Source organism: Mchenga conophoros, linkage group LG18 (genome assembly GCF_057382185.1).
Source record: "Mchenga conophoros isolate Kocher_MC1m ecotype Shallow Benthic linkage group LG18, M_conophoros_male_GT1.1, whole genome shotgun sequence".
Classification (NCBI taxonomy): Eukaryota; Metazoa; Chordata; class Actinopteri; order Cichliformes; family Cichlidae; genus Mchenga; species Mchenga conophoros.
In genome coordinates this window covers 28,874,146-28,892,873 of record NC_140543.1, presented here as the reverse complement: position 1 = coordinate 28,892,873, position 18,728 = coordinate 28,874,146, and the positions used below count along the sequence as shown (strand labels likewise).

Here is an 18,728-nt window from a genome sequence, read left to right as displayed (position 1 = left end):
TCATTTATGTACCTCTTTTTAAAAACTTTAGAGTTGATTTTCAAAAATGCAGAAGTTTCACAACACATGAATAAACCAGCAATGTGTGAGGCTTTATGTGACGGCAGATGTTACAGACATCAACCATTAGTCTCAAAATCCAATGGCGCACTGCAAATTTAAGTTTTTTATGAGGACTTTGAAACATCAAATCCCCCTAGGGTCTTGACAAAGCCTCCAGAAGCTTGGATGTCTGGATGTGTGCAATTTACCACCAAGTCTGAATTCCTCGTTGATGAACATTCATCTCATTTCTTTGCTTCATTCCCAAAATACAAAGAAACATGGCGCTGACAAAATACTCACTCCGTTTGCTGATGATGTTGGGTATTAGAAAACAGTGCTATGAAAGTGTCATTGAATGAACAACTTGTCTATGGCATGATTGCACAAGTAACTGGTGACAAGTGAGGTTTGAACTCAATTCTTGGTTATGATGAATCATTCTCTAATTTTATAACTTTGCAAGTAAATTTAGTTGTTCCACAGGCAGAATTCTTTTCCTTACAACAAACCAGAAACAAACTGAAGTAACGGTTTTCATAATGTTCAGAATTCATAATTATGTTTGTCTCTCATGAACACATGATGATAAAACTCTGCATATGCAGTCAGGAGACTGATGACCTGTGAAATGAGCTGTTAGAAATGTTCAGATATGTGTAAACATTATATGTAGCAAAACTTCTGACCTACAGGAAATGACGACATCGGATATCATGGCTGCTATAAAACAAAAAATCATCCATATGATAAAAATGAACAAGTTGTGTTTCCAACTTTAAAACATCTTAGTGTCTGCTGCACTTTAATTCAAGATGAATCTCATTAAATGTATGAGAACCTTTAATCACATCATCTTTGTAGTGAAGTAGCTGATGACTCATTAAACCTTTCCATGTATTTTATCCACAGTGAAAAATATTCACTTTGCTGGACCCCAAAATCACATGTGTTCAATTCATTTCATTAGACACTAGCAGTACTATTAAACTGGACCTCATCATTATCATAGAGCATTAAATGTGAAACTGTGTCATAGCATAACAATCTATATATGTAATATGTGTTTGCCTGAATCATGCACCACAAACAGAAAGAGGACATGTGAGTTGTTGTCTGAGTATCAATGCAAATACACAGCAGAAATCGTTCAGTAAATACAAATTTAATAAATGAAAGCTGGTGAGAGGGTCTTTAATGTTCCCCATTGGATTATCCATCCATCAACTTCCTTCTGCTTGTTCATTTCAAGGTTGGAGCCATCCCAGCTGTTATGGGGCCATGTGATTAAATGTTCTCATACATTTAATGAGATTCATCTTGAATTAAAGTGCAGCAGACACTAAGATGTTTTAAAGTTGGAAACACAACTTGTTCATTTTTATCATATGAATGATTTTTTGTTTTATAGCAGCCATCATATCCGATGTCATCATTTCCTGTAGGTCAGAAGTTTTGCTACATATAATGTTTACACATATCTGCACATTTCTAACAGCTCATTTCACAGGTCATCAGTCTCCTGACTGCATATGCAGAGTTTTATCAAACATAGACAAACATAATTATGAATTCTTGTTTTAGTTCCATTCAGTAGTCATCAGGTGTCTGCTTGTCCTGAGCTGTGAGAACTACAGTGAGATCCTTTCTTCTTTAGCTTAGTATTAATAAACCAGGTCATAGGTGGGCACCTGCGTCCTTGTCTATGGACAGATCATTTCTGAGCAATTGCATAACTGCCTGGTTTTACACACAGAAATCTCTTGTTGTCAGAAGTGATGAAAGTGTTGAAGCGCTCTGTGTCACAGGAGAAGTCATTCATGATGAGAGCTGTGGATGACGAATCAAAAGATTTAATCCTAGGTGCCTGTCCATGTGTTTCATTGAAAGACTAAGAAAAACTTACTCTTGATCAGTTATTGACATTTACTGTTCCTCATTCATGGTGTTACACACTACTTAAAGACTCAGCTGGAAGCGTGGCCTGGCGTTGACTTACACTTATTCAAACAGCTGAAGCACCAACAGATACTGAATGTCACAGGCTGAAACACCTCAACTGCTTTATTATTTCTAGTTTTAAATAAACTGTAAGAGTAATGTGCAACAATGAAGTACTACAAAAAATAGAAATACAACAAAAACTCCTTAAATAAAACATTACCTAGTTAATATGTTGTGAGTGAAAATAAATGAAAATCTACAAAACAAAGTATTAAATAAAATAAAAAATATCAGAGAAATGTTTAAATATTGTAAATTAATAGAGGTAGGTGAAACAAGGGATTTATAAATCAAATCCAAAGTTGAATAATTTGTTCTGAAAACTGTAAAAATGTGTAAACACTTGGCTAAAAATAGGAAGAACTACATTTCAAAATGAATGATTGGACTCCAAACATTTGACTTTTTTGTTTTTCCTCAACACTCCATCTTAACACCTTTGTTTCCCAGCTTAGAGCTTTCCCTTGCTCTAGAGGCAAAATCATTTATTACATCATTACAAGAAATGTGATGGCCAACTTTGTTGTTAATACTAATTACTGCCAGTCCCCTCAATCTTTCTTGTGCCCTGGAAGGTTTGTAGCAGTTTGGAATAGCTCACAGTGCAGTGCACCTGTGTTGACAGTTAACTTAAATTTGCAGTGCGCCATTGGATTTTGAGACTAATGGTTGATGTCGCTAACATCTGCCATCACATACAGTAGCTGGTTTATTCATGTGTTGTGAAACTTCTGCATTTTTGAAAATCAACTCTTTCAAAATAGGTACATAAATGAAAGTGTCATGTACTGGAACTTGCTCATATAAAGCAGATGATTCGTTTCTCTTTGAATCATATTGCACTCTGAAATTAATTTCAACTGGGATCCATGTTCAGTGGATGTGGATTTTGAACATTACATGTATCATCCCAAGAAGTACTATAAGAACGATTTAAATGCGTTTTAAAACCTGCAATACCCTTAAACAGCAGTGAACATTCATCTTGGGCACAAATGAGAACACATTTTTTGCCTGGGTATAACTCAATGACTGTATAATGCTAAATGATTAGAAGCTCGGTAGCTACACACAGATATATAGCACTGTAATTTGTTTAAAACCTTTTACACCAGTAGTAAGTCAGCTAGCTTGGAAGAACACACCATTAGGCTCCTATGCTCACAGCACTGTGATGCGTTCAATGCCTGCCAAATGATCACAAACTCATACTTAGGAACATAACCTGGGTTACACTTGCACCCAGAATTTTTCATTACACAACAGCAGGAAGCCTAATGGTAAAGAGCTGTGTTCTTCCAAGACTAATACTTGATACCTTTAAATACTGTAAATCACTTTTTGGACAGCAATCCCTTTTTGACACAACATTGGCTCTGCTAACAGTGAAAAGCACATTGAAAAACTATCATTAAATGCAAAAAGACCATTATGAATTGTCATTATGAATTTCAGTTATCCATCTTCATTTATATAAGCTGGTGAATTAATGTTTTTTTTTAAGCATTAAAACCACAAAATACACATATTCTGTCTGGTTTTTATTGACCTTCATGCTTCTTCTCATCATAGACTATCAAGACTCCTGCCAGACCAGGAATCTGTCCATCACCACTGCAAACAAGAAGGGGCTCAGGGCACCTTATGTAATGACACATCATGCCTAAACCTTCTACCAGTAGCTGCTACCACAGACCTCACTACTGTCTTGCTGTCATCATTCATGTCTTTCATCACCCTCACACTCTTCTCTTTTACTTCTGACTTCCTCATGCAGGACCACAGTTCCTCTCCTCGCCGGAGGAGGGCCCGGGTAATTGAGACATTTCATTGTGGGCGGTGCCGAAGCTTTCGTAACAAGTTTCAGAATCAAAGTGTGTTGTGGTGCTGGTGCTCGTACTGCTGGTGTAAAAGGTTTTAAACGAATTACGGTACGCTGTGGGCTACATATAACGCAGGCTAAGGTCAGACTTTTCTTTATGAACTTTATTTATGCCTCAGCAACTCGCTAGTTTATGCTAGCTAAGAGTATGTTAGCTAGCACTCTGCTGTCGTGGTTGCTAGCTGTAGCTTGAACGAGTACAAACAGCAAGTGCTATATTTCTGTGAGTAGCTACCAAGCTTCTAATCATTTAGCAGGCTACAAGTTGGTGAAAGCTCCGCCAAGCTGTGCTCGATTTGTCAGGTGATTAGGAAAGGTAGTCGAGCGCAGATGAAATCGATATGACCGCTTATCAGCTGGAGAGTTTTGTTACAGTAGAAAACCGACTGCTGGGAAATATAATAAGAGAAATGCCCTGTCACTGTCACTAACTCTCTTATGTTTGCTCAAAGCTTAAGCTTTTGAATACCGGATTAATGGTTTGTCATTATAAAATAGTGAGCAATAGAAAATAATTTTTAGCCACATTACTAAAGCGGGAAACAGAAAATGTTAATTTTAAGAAAATTTAAACAGTCCACTCTGCCAAAATAATGAAATTAACTGTTCATTTCATTTAAAATTTCTTTTTTTAAAAAATGTATTTAATTCTTTGTACATTTTTGCAGATGGCTTCAGCTCTGGCAAACAGGGCAATAGGAGCCATCATGGGATCAGCAGTGGCAGATGCTGCAGGTATTAATAGTGTCACACTTGTTTTACATTGATGATCTATGAAAGTAATCATGCTTGTGTTTAATAACTGGAAAGACAGTTTTTATAGGGGACTAAAATGCTGTTCTGTGAAACACTCAATATCACCATACTACTTCCATGGCAGGGTTAGTTTAGTGGTGCACCTGATTAATTGATCATCACAAGTGTGAGCACCTCAGGCACCTCAAAATTGGATCATGCAACAAGACAATGATCCAAGGAAAGCAGCAAATCTCTTTAAAAAAAAAAAAAAAATCGCTGGAAAAATAAAAGAATCCACGTGTTGCGATGGGCCTGTCAAAGTCCAGACCTCACCCTGATTGCAATTCGATTATGGGACCTTAAGAGAACTGTGCATAAATGAAAACAGACATCAATGAACTAAATCAATTTTGTAAAGAAGAGTGGGCCAGATTTCTTCCACAACAATGTGAGAGACTGATAAACTCTGTCGCCTGTCAAATCTGTCAAGACTATAACTTTTGAGCTGCCATAAGGTTAGCAGGTATCTTTCAGCTGAGCTGAGAGCTTCCTGGTTTGAGTTGAGTACTCAGATCTTCAGGTTGTACGAGTAGAAGTGGATTTTCAGTCCGTCCTTATTTTTAACACATCTCCTTAGATTTTGAGTAATGTCAAGGTTCAGAGTGTAATTATCTTGTCTCTTGCAGCACAGCCTCTCCACTGGGTGTACGACCTCCAGAAGTTAAAGGGGATCCTGGCTCTGAATCCAAACCCAGAATTCCACCCTGAGTCCGCTAACCCTTTTTACAGGAGGGAGACTGGCAAGCAGAGTTGCTATGGAGACCAGGCATATGTCCTGCTGGAGTCCCTGTCTGAATGTGGAGGTAGTGCTGCTGACTTTATCCCTAAAATTAAACTAAACTTACATTTCTATAGGTCATAGTAGGTTTCAGATTACTACTATCTACAGCAAGCGAAGTTATGCAGTTGATTCAGTTTGTTTTTTCTGTTTGTCAGTAGAATTATTGATAAAGTTATGGATGGATTTGCTTTAAATTCTACCAGAAGTAGCACTTGGTCCAACATAAAGGGATTAACTAGAACTGGACACATGAAATTGCCTCATATCTGTACAAGTGATATAAGGAAAATAGAAGAAAGTGGGCTGTCCTCAAAGAAATATTACGCATTACTCTAGAGCCACATAGTCTACATGCAGGGACTCGGTTCGTGCAGTGTGTAGGGAATTTTCACACACTGTCTAAGATGCCTGATCTCTCTGACCAGGTCTAAACATTGATGACCTGAAGCAGCGCACACTGAAAGTTTTTGGGCCAGGATCAGAGTATGACACGCCCGTCAATGATCCTTACAGAGAGAGGGGAGGTAAGAGAAATCTTGGAGATATCCCTGAGGTCCGTTACCTTTTTGACAAAATATGCAATTTGGACTTCTGCAGGGCCAAGACCTCAGCTGCCTATCGATGGACCGTGGAGACATGCAAGTTTAAAGAGCTTCCTGAAGAATGTGGATGCAGGCAAAGAGGAGACGGGTAAAGCTTCTGAAATTATTCACAGTTTGACGTTATGAAGACAAACATCTCTAACCTAAATATGTCCTGGTTTCCTTCAGGTTGTGAGAACGACTGTCAGATTGATGGAATAGCCAAACTGGCTCCTATAGTGGCTTTTTATGCAGGACAGCCCGATATGCTGGAGAAGGTGGAACAGGCCATCCGTGTCACCCAGAACAATGATGAATGTGTGGCAGAGACTCTAGCAGCAGCGAGGTCAGGACATCTTCCAGCACACCAGTTTCACTTATTTACACATGTTGGATTAGAATTGGCTATTTAAGGGTTAATAATAAAACTTAGTTTTTAACCTGGAAACCACAATAGACTATTAGATCTGGTAATTAAAATTGGGCATAATAAGAAGTATTTGGAGCAGAGAGTATAAAAATAGGGAAGAGAACACATTTCACATTTTAATAAACTGATCAGCCACATGAAAGCTGAGTGTCTCTAAAGATCATTCCAGTTTGGCTGCATGGTTGATTACACCTTTCTCTGTAGTGAGGCAAAATCAGAACACATACACTCAACAAAAATATAAACGCAACACCTTTGTTACTGCTCCCATTCCCCATGGGATGGACGTAGAGACCTAAAATTCATTCCAGATACACAATATAACCATCCCTCCCAAACAGTGGTCACAAATCAATCCAAATGTGTGGTAGTGGGCACATCTGCTATATTGAGATAATCCATCCCACCTCACAGGTGTGCCACATCAGGATGCTGATCTGACATCATGAGTAGTGCACAGGTGTACCTCAGACTGCCCACAACAAAAGGCCACCCTGGAATGTGCAGTTTTGTCTCACAGCAAAATGCCACAGATGCCACAAGCAATGAGGGAGCGTGCAATTGGCATGCTGACAGCAGGAATGTCAACCAGATCTGTCGCCCGTGCATTGAATGTTCATTTCTCAACCATAAGCCGTCTCCACAGGCGTTTCAGAGAATATGGCAGCACATCCAACCGGCCTCACAACCGCAGACCTCGTGTAACCACACCAGCCCAGGACCTCCACATCCAGCAGGTTCACCTCCAAGATCGTCTGAGACCAGCCACCCAGACAGCTGCTGGAACAATTGGTTTGCACAACCAAACAATTTCTGCACAAACTGTCAGAAACCGTCTCAGGGACGCTCAACTGCATGCCCGTCGTCCTCATCGGGGGCTTGACCTGACTCCAGTTCGTCGCCGTAACAGACTTGTGTGGGCAAATGCTCACATTCGATGGCGTCTGGCACGTTGGAGAGGTGTGCGCTTCACGGATGAATCATGGTTCACATTGTTCAGGGCAGATGGCAGCTGAGAATGTCCCAGTTCTTGCATGGCCAGCATACTCACCGGACATGTCACCCATTGAGCATGTTCGGGATGTGCTTGACCGGCGTATACGACAGCGTGTACCAGTTCCCACGAATATCCAACAACCTCGCACAGCCATTGAAGTGGAGTGGACCAACATTCCACAGGCCACAATTGACAATCTGATAGACTCCATGCGACGATGTGTTGCACTGCATGAGGCAAATGGTGGTCACACCAGATACTGACCGGTTCTGGGTCCCCAGACCCCCAATAGCGCAAAAAACTGCACATTCCAGGGTGGCCTTTTGTTGTGGGCAGTCTGAGGTACACCTGTGCACTACTCATGATGTCAGATCAGCATCCTGATGTGGCACACCTGTGAGGTGGGATGGATTATCTCAATATAGCAGATGTGCCCACTACCACACATTTGGACTGATTTGTGACCACTGTTTGGGAGGGATGGTTATATTGTGTATCTGGAATGAATTTTAGGTCTCTACGTCCATCCCATGGGGAATGGGAGCAGTAACAAAGGTGTTGCGTTTATATTTTTGTTGAGTGTATTTAATACTGTTCTACAAAGATGTATAAAGAAAAACATAAAACGGAAATGCTCCACACTGACTTCTTTTCCCAGGTTTCTGGAACATTTCATCCTGAATGGTCCAGATCCAAAAGCCTTGGACGCGGTGCTCAATCAGCTGAATGACCCAAACAGAAAGCAGCCTCAAGATTTAGACAAAGCAGTCATCGGTACGTGAGGCCAGCAGCATATTTCCTTCCCTGTGTTAAAGTCATGAGACCGACTCATGTGATCAAAGAGTTTATTTTACCTTATTCTCTGAAGGTTCAGTTCCAATGTGACATAATGATGATAGGATAAAGAGATATGCAGAGAGTTATGTTTAGTATTTTAGTTAATATCTTATCTTATGTGTGACTCACTACTGCACCCTCTCTGCCTGATTTCAGGACACATCCACCAGGTGAAGGAGAATTTATCCAAAACTCCGCAAGAGCTGATCCCCTCTGTCTTCACAAATGCATGAGGTATCTTTGATAAGCTCCTTCAACCTCTGCCATCAGTGTAGTCCTTAACAGTAACGTGGTAAAAAAGCGGTATGTGTAATTTGGATAGCTGTGAGACAAACCAGGAAAAATGCCTTCATGCCATTCACATCTGCCTCTGATGTTTCAGGTTTGCCCGGTGCGTTCCAAGCCGCGCTGCACGGAGTCCTGACAGCCACTCGCTATGAGACGGCTGTCAGAGACACCATGAGCTGCGGGGGATGCACCTGCAGCAGAGGATCCTTCATAGGAGCCTGTCTTGGGGCTCAGGTGGGGCTGTCTGCTAATCTAATATATTCACATGCACATATTTTAAGTTTGATTTATGAAATGTTCTGTTCTCATTTTTCTAGGTCGGACTTGAGGGAATCCCGGAGTCCTGGAAGTCCAAGACCCTGCAATACGACTTGGTGTTGGAGCATACCAAGAAGATAACCAAACACCTGTCGGCGTAATGCCTTTTAAGAAGGCTTAGAGAGAACGGTGTGACAAACTGTCGAGCTTTGACAGAACAGCGAATGATGGTTCCTGTTTAAATGTCTGGATGGCAGGAGCCAGATGTTTTTGTTTCTGTTAAAGTAAAACAGGTTGTTCACATGTTCTGTGAGAAGATATGGTAAAGATCATCATTATTTTAAAAATGAATTACTATTTAAATTACTATTTCTGGACTACATACGTGTCATTTAAGCATTATTCATATTGACAGTGCGATTTGTGGTCCAACACAAAATATAGGAGTTTAGAGAAAAAGAGTCCATGCACCACAGTTTTTGCAAATGATGTTTTTCCAATATCCAATACTGCATTTATGTAAAGCCACAAGTTGTATGAAGAGCCCATAAACTTCAGCAAGCACATCAGAGATGCAAAGGCCATCAATAAAAAGACAAATAATACCTTCCTTTATTTATTTTACAGTGTGCTTTTATAACTCACACATCTGTCTTTCCTTTTAGTATTGAATGAAAATTTCCTTTGAAGCTGAAATAAACTGCTGTACTTAGCCTTCCAGTGCCAGTATCATAAAATTAATAAAACATTAACAGGAGCTGATTGTATGAGTGTACTGAGATTCCATGTTCCACATGGAGGTCACATTTTTCTTTTATGTAATTTAAAAAATTTCAGCAGCTCGAGCGTGGATTTTATTTACACCAGATGAATATTTTGTAATCTCTTTTAAAATCTATAACCACACCAAATTAGTTAATAAAACAGGACGCTGTGTGAAATGTAATTAAACACAGAATGCACTGATTTGAAAACTGCATAAACCCACATTTTATTCACAGAACACAGAGAACATATGAAATGTTTAAACTGAGAGGATGTGCCATTATAAGACAAAAATAAGGTTTTAAATTTGATGACAGCAGCATGTCTCAAAAAAGGGTAGGCATGAGGACAACAAAAGACTGGAAAAGTAGGTGGCACTGAAAAGAAACGGGTAGAGGAACATTTTGGAACTAATTAAGTTAGCTGGGAACAGGTCATTAACAGGACTGGAAATAAAAAGAGCATCTTAGAGGGGCAAAGCTTCTCAAGTAAAGGTGGGCAGAGGTTCACCACTATGTAAAAAAAAAAAACTATAAATTGTGAAACAGTTTCATAATAATTTTCATCCCAATGGCTTTGAATCATCTACAACACATAATATCAAGAAACAGAGAATTGTGGGACTGCACTCTGAGCCAGTGGCACTGCATTAAAAACAGGCATGATTCTGTCATGGAAATCACTGCCATCCACAAACTCAGGTGAAAATGCGATCATCTTCTTGCGGCCACAGCTCTTTTGAAATTGAGTGAGACATAGTGAAAAAAAAAAACTCTTTTGTGGTCAGACTAATCGAGATTTCGAAGTTCTTTTTGGAAAAGAAAACATCAGTACTCAGTTCACAAACCTGATTTTCCAATCAGGTCTATGAGGGTGCATTACTGCATCTGGAACTGGTAGGCTGCACATCTGGTTCCATCAACGGAACTCTGCTACCTTAGGGCGAGAAGCGGTGAGCACCGTGGACAGGCCTGAGTGAAATCAGTATATATATAAAAAAACACCCAGCACGCCCCTGCGGGCGGTTTATCCTTCAAGCTCGGGTCCTCTACCAGAGGCCTGGGAGCTTGAGGGTCCTGCGCAGTATCTTAGCTGTTCCCAGGACTGCGCTCTTCTGGACAGAGATCTCCGATGTTATTCCCGGGATCTGCTGGAGCCACTCGCCTAGCTTGGGAGTCACCGCACCTAGTGCTCCGATTACCACGGGGACCACCGTTACCTTCACCCTCCACATCCTCTCGAGCTCTTCTCTGAGCCCTTGGTATTTCTCCAGCTTCTCGTGTTCCTTCTTCCTGATATTGCTGTCATTCGGAACCGCTACATCGATCACTACGGCCGTCTTCTTCTGTTTGTCTACCACCACTATGTCCGGTTGGTTAGCCACCACCATTTTGTCCGTCTGTATCTGGAAGTCCCACAGGATCTTAGCTCGGTCATTCTCCACCACCCTTGGGGGCATCTCCCATTTTGACCTCGGGACTTCTAGGTTATACTTGGCACAGATGTTCCTGTACACTATGCCGGCCACTTGGTTATAGCGTTCCATGTATGCCTTGCCTGCTAGCATCTTGCACCCTGCTGTTATGTGCTGGATTGTCTCTGGGGCATCTTTACACAGCCTGCACCTGGGGTCTTGCCTGGTGTGATAGACCCCAGCCTCTATGGATCTTGTACTCAGAGCTTGTTCTTGTGCTGCCATGATTAGTGCCTCTGTGCTGTCTTTCAGTCCAGCTTTGTCCAGCCACTGGTAGGATTTCTGGATATCAGCCACCTCCTCTATCTGCCGGTGGTACATACCGTGCAGGGGCCTGTCCTTCCATGATGGTTCCTCGTCTCCCTCCTCTTTCTTGGGTTTCTGCTGCCTGAGGTATTCACTGAGCACTCGGTCAGTTGGGGCCATCTTCCCAATGTATTCTTGGATGTTCCTTGTCTCATCCTGGACTGTGGTGCTGACACTCACCAGTCCCCGGCCCCCTTCCTTCCGCTTAGCGTACAGCCTCAGAGTGCTGGACTTGGGGTGAAACCCTCCATGCATGGTCAGGAGCTTTCTTGTCTTTATGTCAGTGGCTTCTATCTCCTCCTTTGGCCAGCCTATTACCCCAGCAGGGTACCTGATCACGGGCAGGGCGTATGTGTTGATGGCCCGGATCTTGTTCTTACCATTCAGCTGACTCCTCAGGACTTGCCTGACCCTCTGCAGGTACTTGGTGGTTGCAGCCTTTCTAGCGGCCTCTTCATGGTTCCCATTTGCCTGCGGGATCCCCAGGTACTTGTAACTGTCCTCTATGTCTGCAATGTTGCCTTCTGGTAGTTCAATCCCCTCAGTTCTGACTACCTTCCCTCTCTTTGTTACCATCCGACTACACTTCTCCAGTCCGAACGACATTCCAATGTCATTGCTGTATAGCCTGGTAGTGTGGATCAGTGAATCGATGTCTCGTTCACTCTTGGCATACAGCTTGATGTCATCCATGTACAGGAGGTGGCTGACAACTGCTCCGTTCCGTAGTCGGTATCCGTAGCCAGTCTTGTTAATGATCTCACTGAGGGGGTTCAGGCCTATGCAGAACAGCAGTGGGGACAGAGCATCTCCTTGGTAGATCCCGCACTTGATGGTAACTTGTGCTATGGGCTTGGAGTTGGCCTCTAGTGTTGTACGCCACATCCCCATTGAGTTCCTGATGAAGGCTCTTAGGGTCCCATTGATCTTGTACAATTCTAGGCATTCCAGTATCCAGCTGTGGGGCATTGAGTCATAGGCCTTCTTGTAATCAATCCAGGCAGTGCACAGGTTGGTCAGTCTGGTCTTGCAGTCTCGGCTGATTGTTCTGTCTACCAGTAGCTGGTGTTTTGCACCTCTGGTATTCTTGCCAATTCCTTTCTGTGTCCCGCTCATGTATTGACCCATGTGCCTGTTCATCTTAGCCGATATGATGCCTGACAGGAGCTTCCATGTAGTACTGAGGCAGGTTATTGGTCGGTAGTTGGAGGGGACCGGTCCCTTCTTGGGGTCCTTGGGGATCAGGACCGTCCGGCCTTCAGTTAGCCATTCCGGGTGTCATATATATATATATTTATATATATATATATATATATATATATATATATGGAAGTGGTGTTGTTTCAACTTTGCTGTTTGGCACTGTTATCATACATGCGTTATTCATACATGTGCGGCCACATGTGTATGTGACCCACGAAAATTAAACTGTAATTTTCTTCACACACGCGCTCTCGCGGGGATTGTCTACCACAGAATTGTCCCGCTACAGCTGCCGTAGCTGTGTCTGACGAAAGCGTTTGGTACTTACTACCTGGGAGTCAAACATGGCTAGTAAGGGGGGGAAACAAAGTCGGTCGGCGTCTGGTCTTTCATGTAGAAAAGGTGCAGGAGACCAGGAGGAAGAGGAACAGCCGCTGCAGGCGGTTTTAGTCGCTGACAGCTTCAACCGGAGGTTTTTCCCAGTGACCAAAGACCAGCCGCGGGTAGGCAGTGAGCTAAGCTAACCAAAATGCTAATGGAGGCTAGCTTGTGTCCATGCTGTAAACAGTGACAGGGCATCACTCATACGGATGATGAAAGCATTTAATCAAACAAAATTTGAACTCGTGCTTGTTGCTGTCTGTACAGTAGTTGCTAAAATGAGAGAATCACGCGAGTCTCGGGATTGTTTAGCTCCACTTAACTGTCAGATTTTCATTGATGACAGGCGCTGCTGCCGCTGGGTAACGTTGCCATGATCGACTACACCTTGGAGTTCCTCACTTCTACTGGAGTGCAGGAAACATTTGTATTCTGCTGCTGGATGGCCAGTAAAATCAAGGCGCACTTGCAGTGAGTTTCCCTGCTACTGTGTGTGTGAGCTTTTGTTTTCTGAAGCTTATTGTATTAAAACTTATGAATATTGTGTCTGACAGGAAATCAAAGTGGTGTCGACCCAGTTCTCCAAACACAGTCCACATCATTACTTCGGACCTGTACCGCTCCCTTGGGGATGTGCTACGGGATGTTGATGCAAAGTCCCTGGTGCGCGCAGACTTTATATTGGTTTACGGAGATGTGGTATCCAATATTGATATCAGCCAGGCTCTGCAGGAGCACAGGTAAAAGTCCACCGGCCAGCCTTTTTCTACATGAGAAATGGTGTTGATCTAAGTGTTTCCACAAGGCTGTGTTTTTGTGCACTTAAGGCATCGCCGAAAGATGGACAAGAACATCTCAGTGATGACCATGATCTTTAAAGAATCGTCGCCGGGTCACAGGTCTCGTTGTGAGGAAGACGACGTCATTGTGGCAGTGGACAGCAAGAGCCAGCAGATTTTACACTATCAGAAGACACAAGGGCTCAAGAAGCTACAGTTTCCAATGGTAAACAGTTGTATCTTTGGCAGTCTGTTATATCTTTGATGCATTTTGGGGTTCGATTGACTTTTTGAGTCTTTGTCGTACTTGCAGAATATTTTCCACAGTGGAAGTGAGGAATTTGAAATCAGACATGACCTCCTGGACAGCCACATCAGTATCTGCTCCCCGCAGGTTGGTTTTGGTCCACACAGGGGAAATATTTAACTGTCATTGTTGGCTGCAGTAACATTGTTGTTTTTGATGTCATTTTTTCAGGTTGCTGAGCTTTTCACTGACAATTTTGACTACCAAACTAGAGATGACTTTGTTAGAGGGCTTTTGGTCAATGAAGAGGTACTATGGAAGCATTATTATGCTGAAATTTGAATAATGCCACAAAAAATATTTAGAGCATTTCTGACCCTTGTTCATTTTCTTTGTTTAGATTCTGGGCAACCAGATCCATGTGCATGTCACACAGGACGGATATGGTGTCCGAGTGTCGAACCTTCTAATGTATGACTCAGTGTCGTCTGACCTTGTGCGGCGGTGGGTCTATCCCCTGACCCCCGAAGCCAACTTCACAGACCAGGAGGGACATAGCTGCACATACTCTCGCCACAATGTCTACAGGGCATCTGGTGTCAGCCTGGGCCATGGCAGCCAGATGGAGGAGAACGTTCTTATCGGCTGTGATACCAGCATCGGTGCCAACTGTTACATCTCGAACAGTGTCATCGGTGACAACTGCATCATAGGTGAGCTCTCTGGCCAGCACCACTCAAACTCAGTGCTTCAATTTTTAAGTTATAGAAGTGTAGTTAACATTTTTCTTTTTTTATTGGTTCACTGCAATAGGTGACAATGTAGTCCTGGATCATGCCTACATCTGGAATCATGTTCACATTGCCAGTAATGTGGAGATCATCCAGTCTGTCATCTGCAACAAGGCTGAGGTCAAAGAGGGCGTGACTCTTAAGAAACAGTGTGTTCTAGCATATGATGTAAGCTCCACATCATCTTTTATATCCGATTGCAAAGCAAACTCTGTCTGGTGGCAAATTGATGTTGCATTTTAAAGGTGTTTAAGGATATTGCATTTTGACTGGCAAATTTTCCATTTTTCTTGACATTTCTTTGCTCCTTTTTAGAGAAAACATAAGCAGATTTCAAAAACTGTGAAAGGATCTAAAATGGCTTGTTATTGCAGAAATATAACCGCAGCAAATATCTGGTTCTTAACTGGATTTAGTGTAGTAGCTGTGACCCTCTGGAGTCTAGTAGAGATGCCACAAATCTGGGCAAAAAATAATCTGACATATATCCACTGCAATGCCACACTATGTCAGATATTGAGCAATACTGATAGAAGGATTTTGGTTTTAGCATCTGTGCAAAGTTCAGCCAATCAGTTGGTTGCCTGTGTCCTTCATATTTAGTCTTCTGTGTTCTTTTTTTTATGTCCAAAAGTAGCTTTGATTTACGCTAAAAGAGAATGATTTTACTAGTCTTAATCAAACTGGAAACAGGGTTTCAGATTTGGCTTACAGTCTGCTGGCTGTTGCTCCTTTGCACCTTCCTGCTGCAAAAGTAATTACCCACAGTAGTAGTACAAATATATAGCTATTTGTACACGATCTTAGTTCAATGCATGAAATCAGGGACGTGCATTCAGTGATCGTCTTGTAAAACGTCATCAGATATAAAGTCAGATTTGCAGTATCTGCGTATTTGAATGTTTCTATGAACTGTTTTACAGGTGGTAATTGGACCAAACATCTCTCTACCAGAAGGCACCGTGGTGTCTATGCACCATCCAGAGGAGGAAGAGGAGGATGACGATGAATTCCTCAGTGATGACGCTGAGGTTGGCCAAAGATCGGACAAAACCAAACAGAAAGGTGTGTATTAAGTCTGTATTAGATCAGTTTATATGTTATCAAGCTGCTTGATGTGAATGTTCTCCTGTCTTGCAGTTTTCAATCCTGCAGAAGTTGGAGCAGAAGGAAAAGGCTACATCTGGAAGGCCAGCAGTCTGGATGACACAGAGGAAGAGGAGCTGTCGCAGTGTCTCTGGGGTAGAGCAGCAGTTCATCGTCATGGAACTGGCATTTCCCATGATGCTTCAGCTGAAGTCCCAGCATGCTTGTTTTTGTGTGTTCCCAGGCTTGGTGTTGAATCCAGACCCTGAGAGTGACAGTGAAGACAGCGACACTGATGACCCCGATGACCCGGTGATTCCTTCCCCTGAGATGGACGATGTCAAAGGTGAGAGGGCATGTCTCATTTAGCTAGCCTGCATGTGGAACTCTCATACTGCCCCCTCCTAGCCCGAAAATGACAACACAAACTGCAAAACGAATAATAATACTAATACATGTTTTTTTCTCTTATGTAGTCTTCCACATGGAGGTGCTCGGGACCCTGCAGAGAGGTTTGGAGGAGAACATCAGCTGTGACAACCTCGTACTTGAGATCAACTCTCTAAAGTAAGGGGGAACTGACTCACACCTGTGTTGCTCGTCTTTGCAGTGATTGTTGCTTAGTTTGACATTTCCCAATCCCCCTCCAACCTCCCTTTTCCAGGTATGCCTACAATATCAGTCTGAAAGAGGTGATGCAGATTTTAACCCGAGTGGTACTGGAGTACCCTTTCCAGCAGCAGGGCACACATCTCACCCCTTCACAATACGTTACTCTGCTTCTGCCGGTGAATAAGATACAAGTCTATTACTTTTAATATGACAAAACAGAAGCTCAGAAAAAACCCCAAAAAATTCTTAATTATTTTCCATTTCTTTTTTTCTTTTTGCTGCTGTCAGCTATTGAAGAAATGGGCGCCAGTGTTTAAGAATTATGTGAAGAGAGCACAGGACCATCTAGACTGCCTGTCTGCCTTTGAGGAACACTTCCTGGAGCAGGAGAGCCACTGGGCTGCTATGGTCAAGGTCAGGAGCAATGAGCACTTATACGTGCAAAACTGCATTGTTAAAATCAATGGTTTGAATTGTTTGCTGTGTCTTTATCCAGCCTGTTAGGATGAGGATGAATATGCTGCTTTGTTTGTAACTCAGGTCCTCATGAATATGTACGAGCTGGAAATCTTGGAGGAGGAAATGATACTGCGCTGGTTCTCTCAGGGAGCCACCAGTGACAAAAGCAGACAGCTCCGCAAAAACCAAGGGGTAAGTACAGTGTGAACTACAGGAGACAGCACAGAGCAGCAACAAAGTTTAAGCTCAGTATTCACATTATGAACAGGTTTAGTGTAAATGTATGTATATGTAAAGAAAGGAATTACAGTACTGTGCAAATGTACAGTCGAGCTACCCATTTTTTTTATATTTTGTTTCCAAGAGGCCCAGACATTCCTGTAATATTTTAATTCTCCAGGCTTTCTGAAACTCTTTCAGTTTTTCTTTGGACATTGGCTTCTTTTTCACTCACTTTTAGTCCAGTCCTTGTAACTGATCTTTTTCAGAGGAATTCGTTTTGTCTGTTAAGCCACTTAACACCAACCTATGACCTGTGAAGGCATCTAACTATAAACCAGTGCTGTTTACACATAGCAGACCAAAGAACCAATTTTAAATTTATATATATATCCTGCAAAGATGTGACTGAGAGAACCTTTAGTCGATCCATCTACTGTTCATGAAGCCTCATAGGAAACTGTCAGTAGGAAAGTGGCTGTCAAGAAGCCACTCTTAAGGAAGTGAAACAGGGAGACAAGTCTGAGGTTTGCCAAATTACACAAGAAGTGCTCTGAAAATTATTGGTGACAGATCTTACAGACTGATGAATGCAAATTTGAAACTTTCTGGTTCACGTTGTTGACAGTATGTATGGAGGTACAACAGTGTCTGCAGCCATCTGTATTACAGTGTGGAGGCTCATTCATGGTTTGGAGATGCATTGCTCCCAGTGGTGTTGGGGATCTTGTCAAAATACTCTCAGATTTGATTCCTAATACAGTAGCATCTGATTGGCAACAACTTCATCTTTCACCATGATAATGATCCCAAATACACGACCAAAGCAGTAAAAACACACCTGGATACAAAAACATGTAGTGAAACACTATCATTATGATGGGCTGGCCTTCCCAGAGCCCAGATCTAACATTATTGAAGCCGTGTGGGATCATCTGGATAGAAAACAGAAAAAAGGGTGCTGTACGTATGTTTGAGAAACAGCCTATAAACTGCTATATATATTCTTTCCTCATGTACTCACATTTGAGCCTGAGTATAGCTTTACATTCACGGCCTCTGCAGCAGTTTCATGGTTTCTAACAACAATTTATCTATTTATCTCAAACAGCTGCAGAAGTTCATCCAGTGGTTGGAAGAGGCTGAGGAGTCTTCGGAGGAGGATGGAGAGTAATGATGAGCAGTTTAAGTTATGACAAGGTGAACTCTTACGCTTCTGCATCTAGTTACCATCTGGACGTGCTCTGCGTAGCTGAAGGGGACATATTTTAATCACATTATGCCACGCCGTGTAAAGGCTGGTGTGAATGTCAATATCCAAATAAAGGACCTGTGGTCTGCTTGGAATAAAAGTTTTAACAGACAACTGTGTCATTTTTTTTTATTTAATGAAACTGATTGTTCACTTTAAAAACAGAACAGAAGGAAAGTATCCAAGAGGTAGGAGACTGTAGTATAATAAGATTTCAAGCCTTCCTGTCTCATCTGTCAACATTTGACGAAAATGA

The 18,728-nt window shown here is 42.2% G+C and overlaps 2 protein-coding genes across 4 annotated transcripts; both read left to right on the top strand.

The window, feature by feature from the left end:
* Window positions 1-3,858: 3,858 nt before the first annotated feature.
* On the top strand, window positions 3,859-9,618 carry LOC146554125 (crystallin J1A-like). 3 transcript variants are annotated; one of them, XM_085255240.1, is made up of 10 exons: window positions 3,877-4,010; window positions 4,597-4,663; window positions 5,353-5,529; window positions 5,933-6,031; window positions 6,105-6,197; window positions 6,278-6,434; window positions 8,174-8,289; window positions 8,509-8,586; window positions 8,735-8,874; window positions 8,958-9,618. In XM_085255240.1, exons 2-10 carry the CDS (start codon window positions 4,597-4,599, stop codon window positions 9,057-9,059), a joined length of 1,029 nt encoding a protein of 342 aa, XP_085111366.1. In that variant the 5' UTR covers window positions 3,877-4,010; the 3' UTR covers window positions 9,060-9,618. The 3 variants fall into 3 exon arrangements, with proteins under 3 accessions (XP_085111365.1, XP_085111366.1, XP_085111364.1); XM_085255238.1 differs by having other exon boundaries at window positions 3,907-3,977; XM_085255239.1 differs by lacking the exons at window positions 8,174-8,289; window positions 8,509-8,586; window positions 8,735-8,874; window positions 8,958-9,618 and adding an exon at window positions 7,165-7,790 and having other exon boundaries at window positions 3,859-4,010.
* Window positions 9,619-12,932: 3,314 nt separating this feature from the next.
* Window positions 12,933-18,586, top strand: eif2b5 (eukaryotic translation initiation factor 2B, subunit 5 epsilon). The gene is made up of 16 exons (XM_085254916.1): window positions 12,933-13,149; window positions 13,374-13,498; window positions 13,582-13,767; window positions 13,855-14,032; window positions 14,120-14,200; window positions 14,285-14,362; window positions 14,454-14,766; window positions 14,867-15,012; window positions 15,768-15,909; window positions 15,985-16,086; window positions 16,175-16,276; window positions 16,407-16,497; window positions 16,595-16,718; window positions 16,831-16,956; window positions 17,083-17,193; window positions 18,332-18,586. The coding sequence occupies exons 1-16, from the start codon at window positions 12,991-12,993 to the stop codon at window positions 18,392-18,394; spliced, it is 2,127 nt and encodes a 708-aa protein (XP_085111042.1). The 5' UTR covers window positions 12,933-12,990; the 3' UTR covers window positions 18,395-18,586.
* Window positions 18,587-18,728: the final 142 nt, after the last annotated feature.

Coding starts and splice junctions, on each gene's coding strand:
- LOC146554125 (XM_085255239.1), top strand. CDS start 4,597: ATGGCTTCAGCTCTGGCAAACAGGGCAATAGGAGCCATCATGGGATCA. Junction 5,530..5,932: donor GTCCCTGTCTGAATGTGGAG/GTAGTGCTGCTG, acceptor CTCTCTGACCAG/GTCTAAACATTGATGACCTG. Junction 6,198..6,277: donor TGCAGGCAAAGAGGAGACGG/GTAAAGCTTCTG, acceptor GGTTTCCTTCAG/GTTGTGAGAACGACTGTCAG.
- eif2b5 (XM_085254916.1), top strand. CDS start 12,991: ATGGCTAGTAAGGGGGGGAAACAAAGTCGGTCGGCGTCTGGTCTTTCA. Junction 14,767..14,866: donor CGGTGACAACTGCATCATAG/GTGAGCTCTCTG, acceptor TCACTGCAATAG/GTGACAATGTAGTCCTGGAT. Junction 17,194..18,331: donor AGCTCCGCAAAAACCAAGGG/GTAAGTACAGTG, acceptor TATCTCAAACAG/CTGCAGAAGTTCATCCAGTG.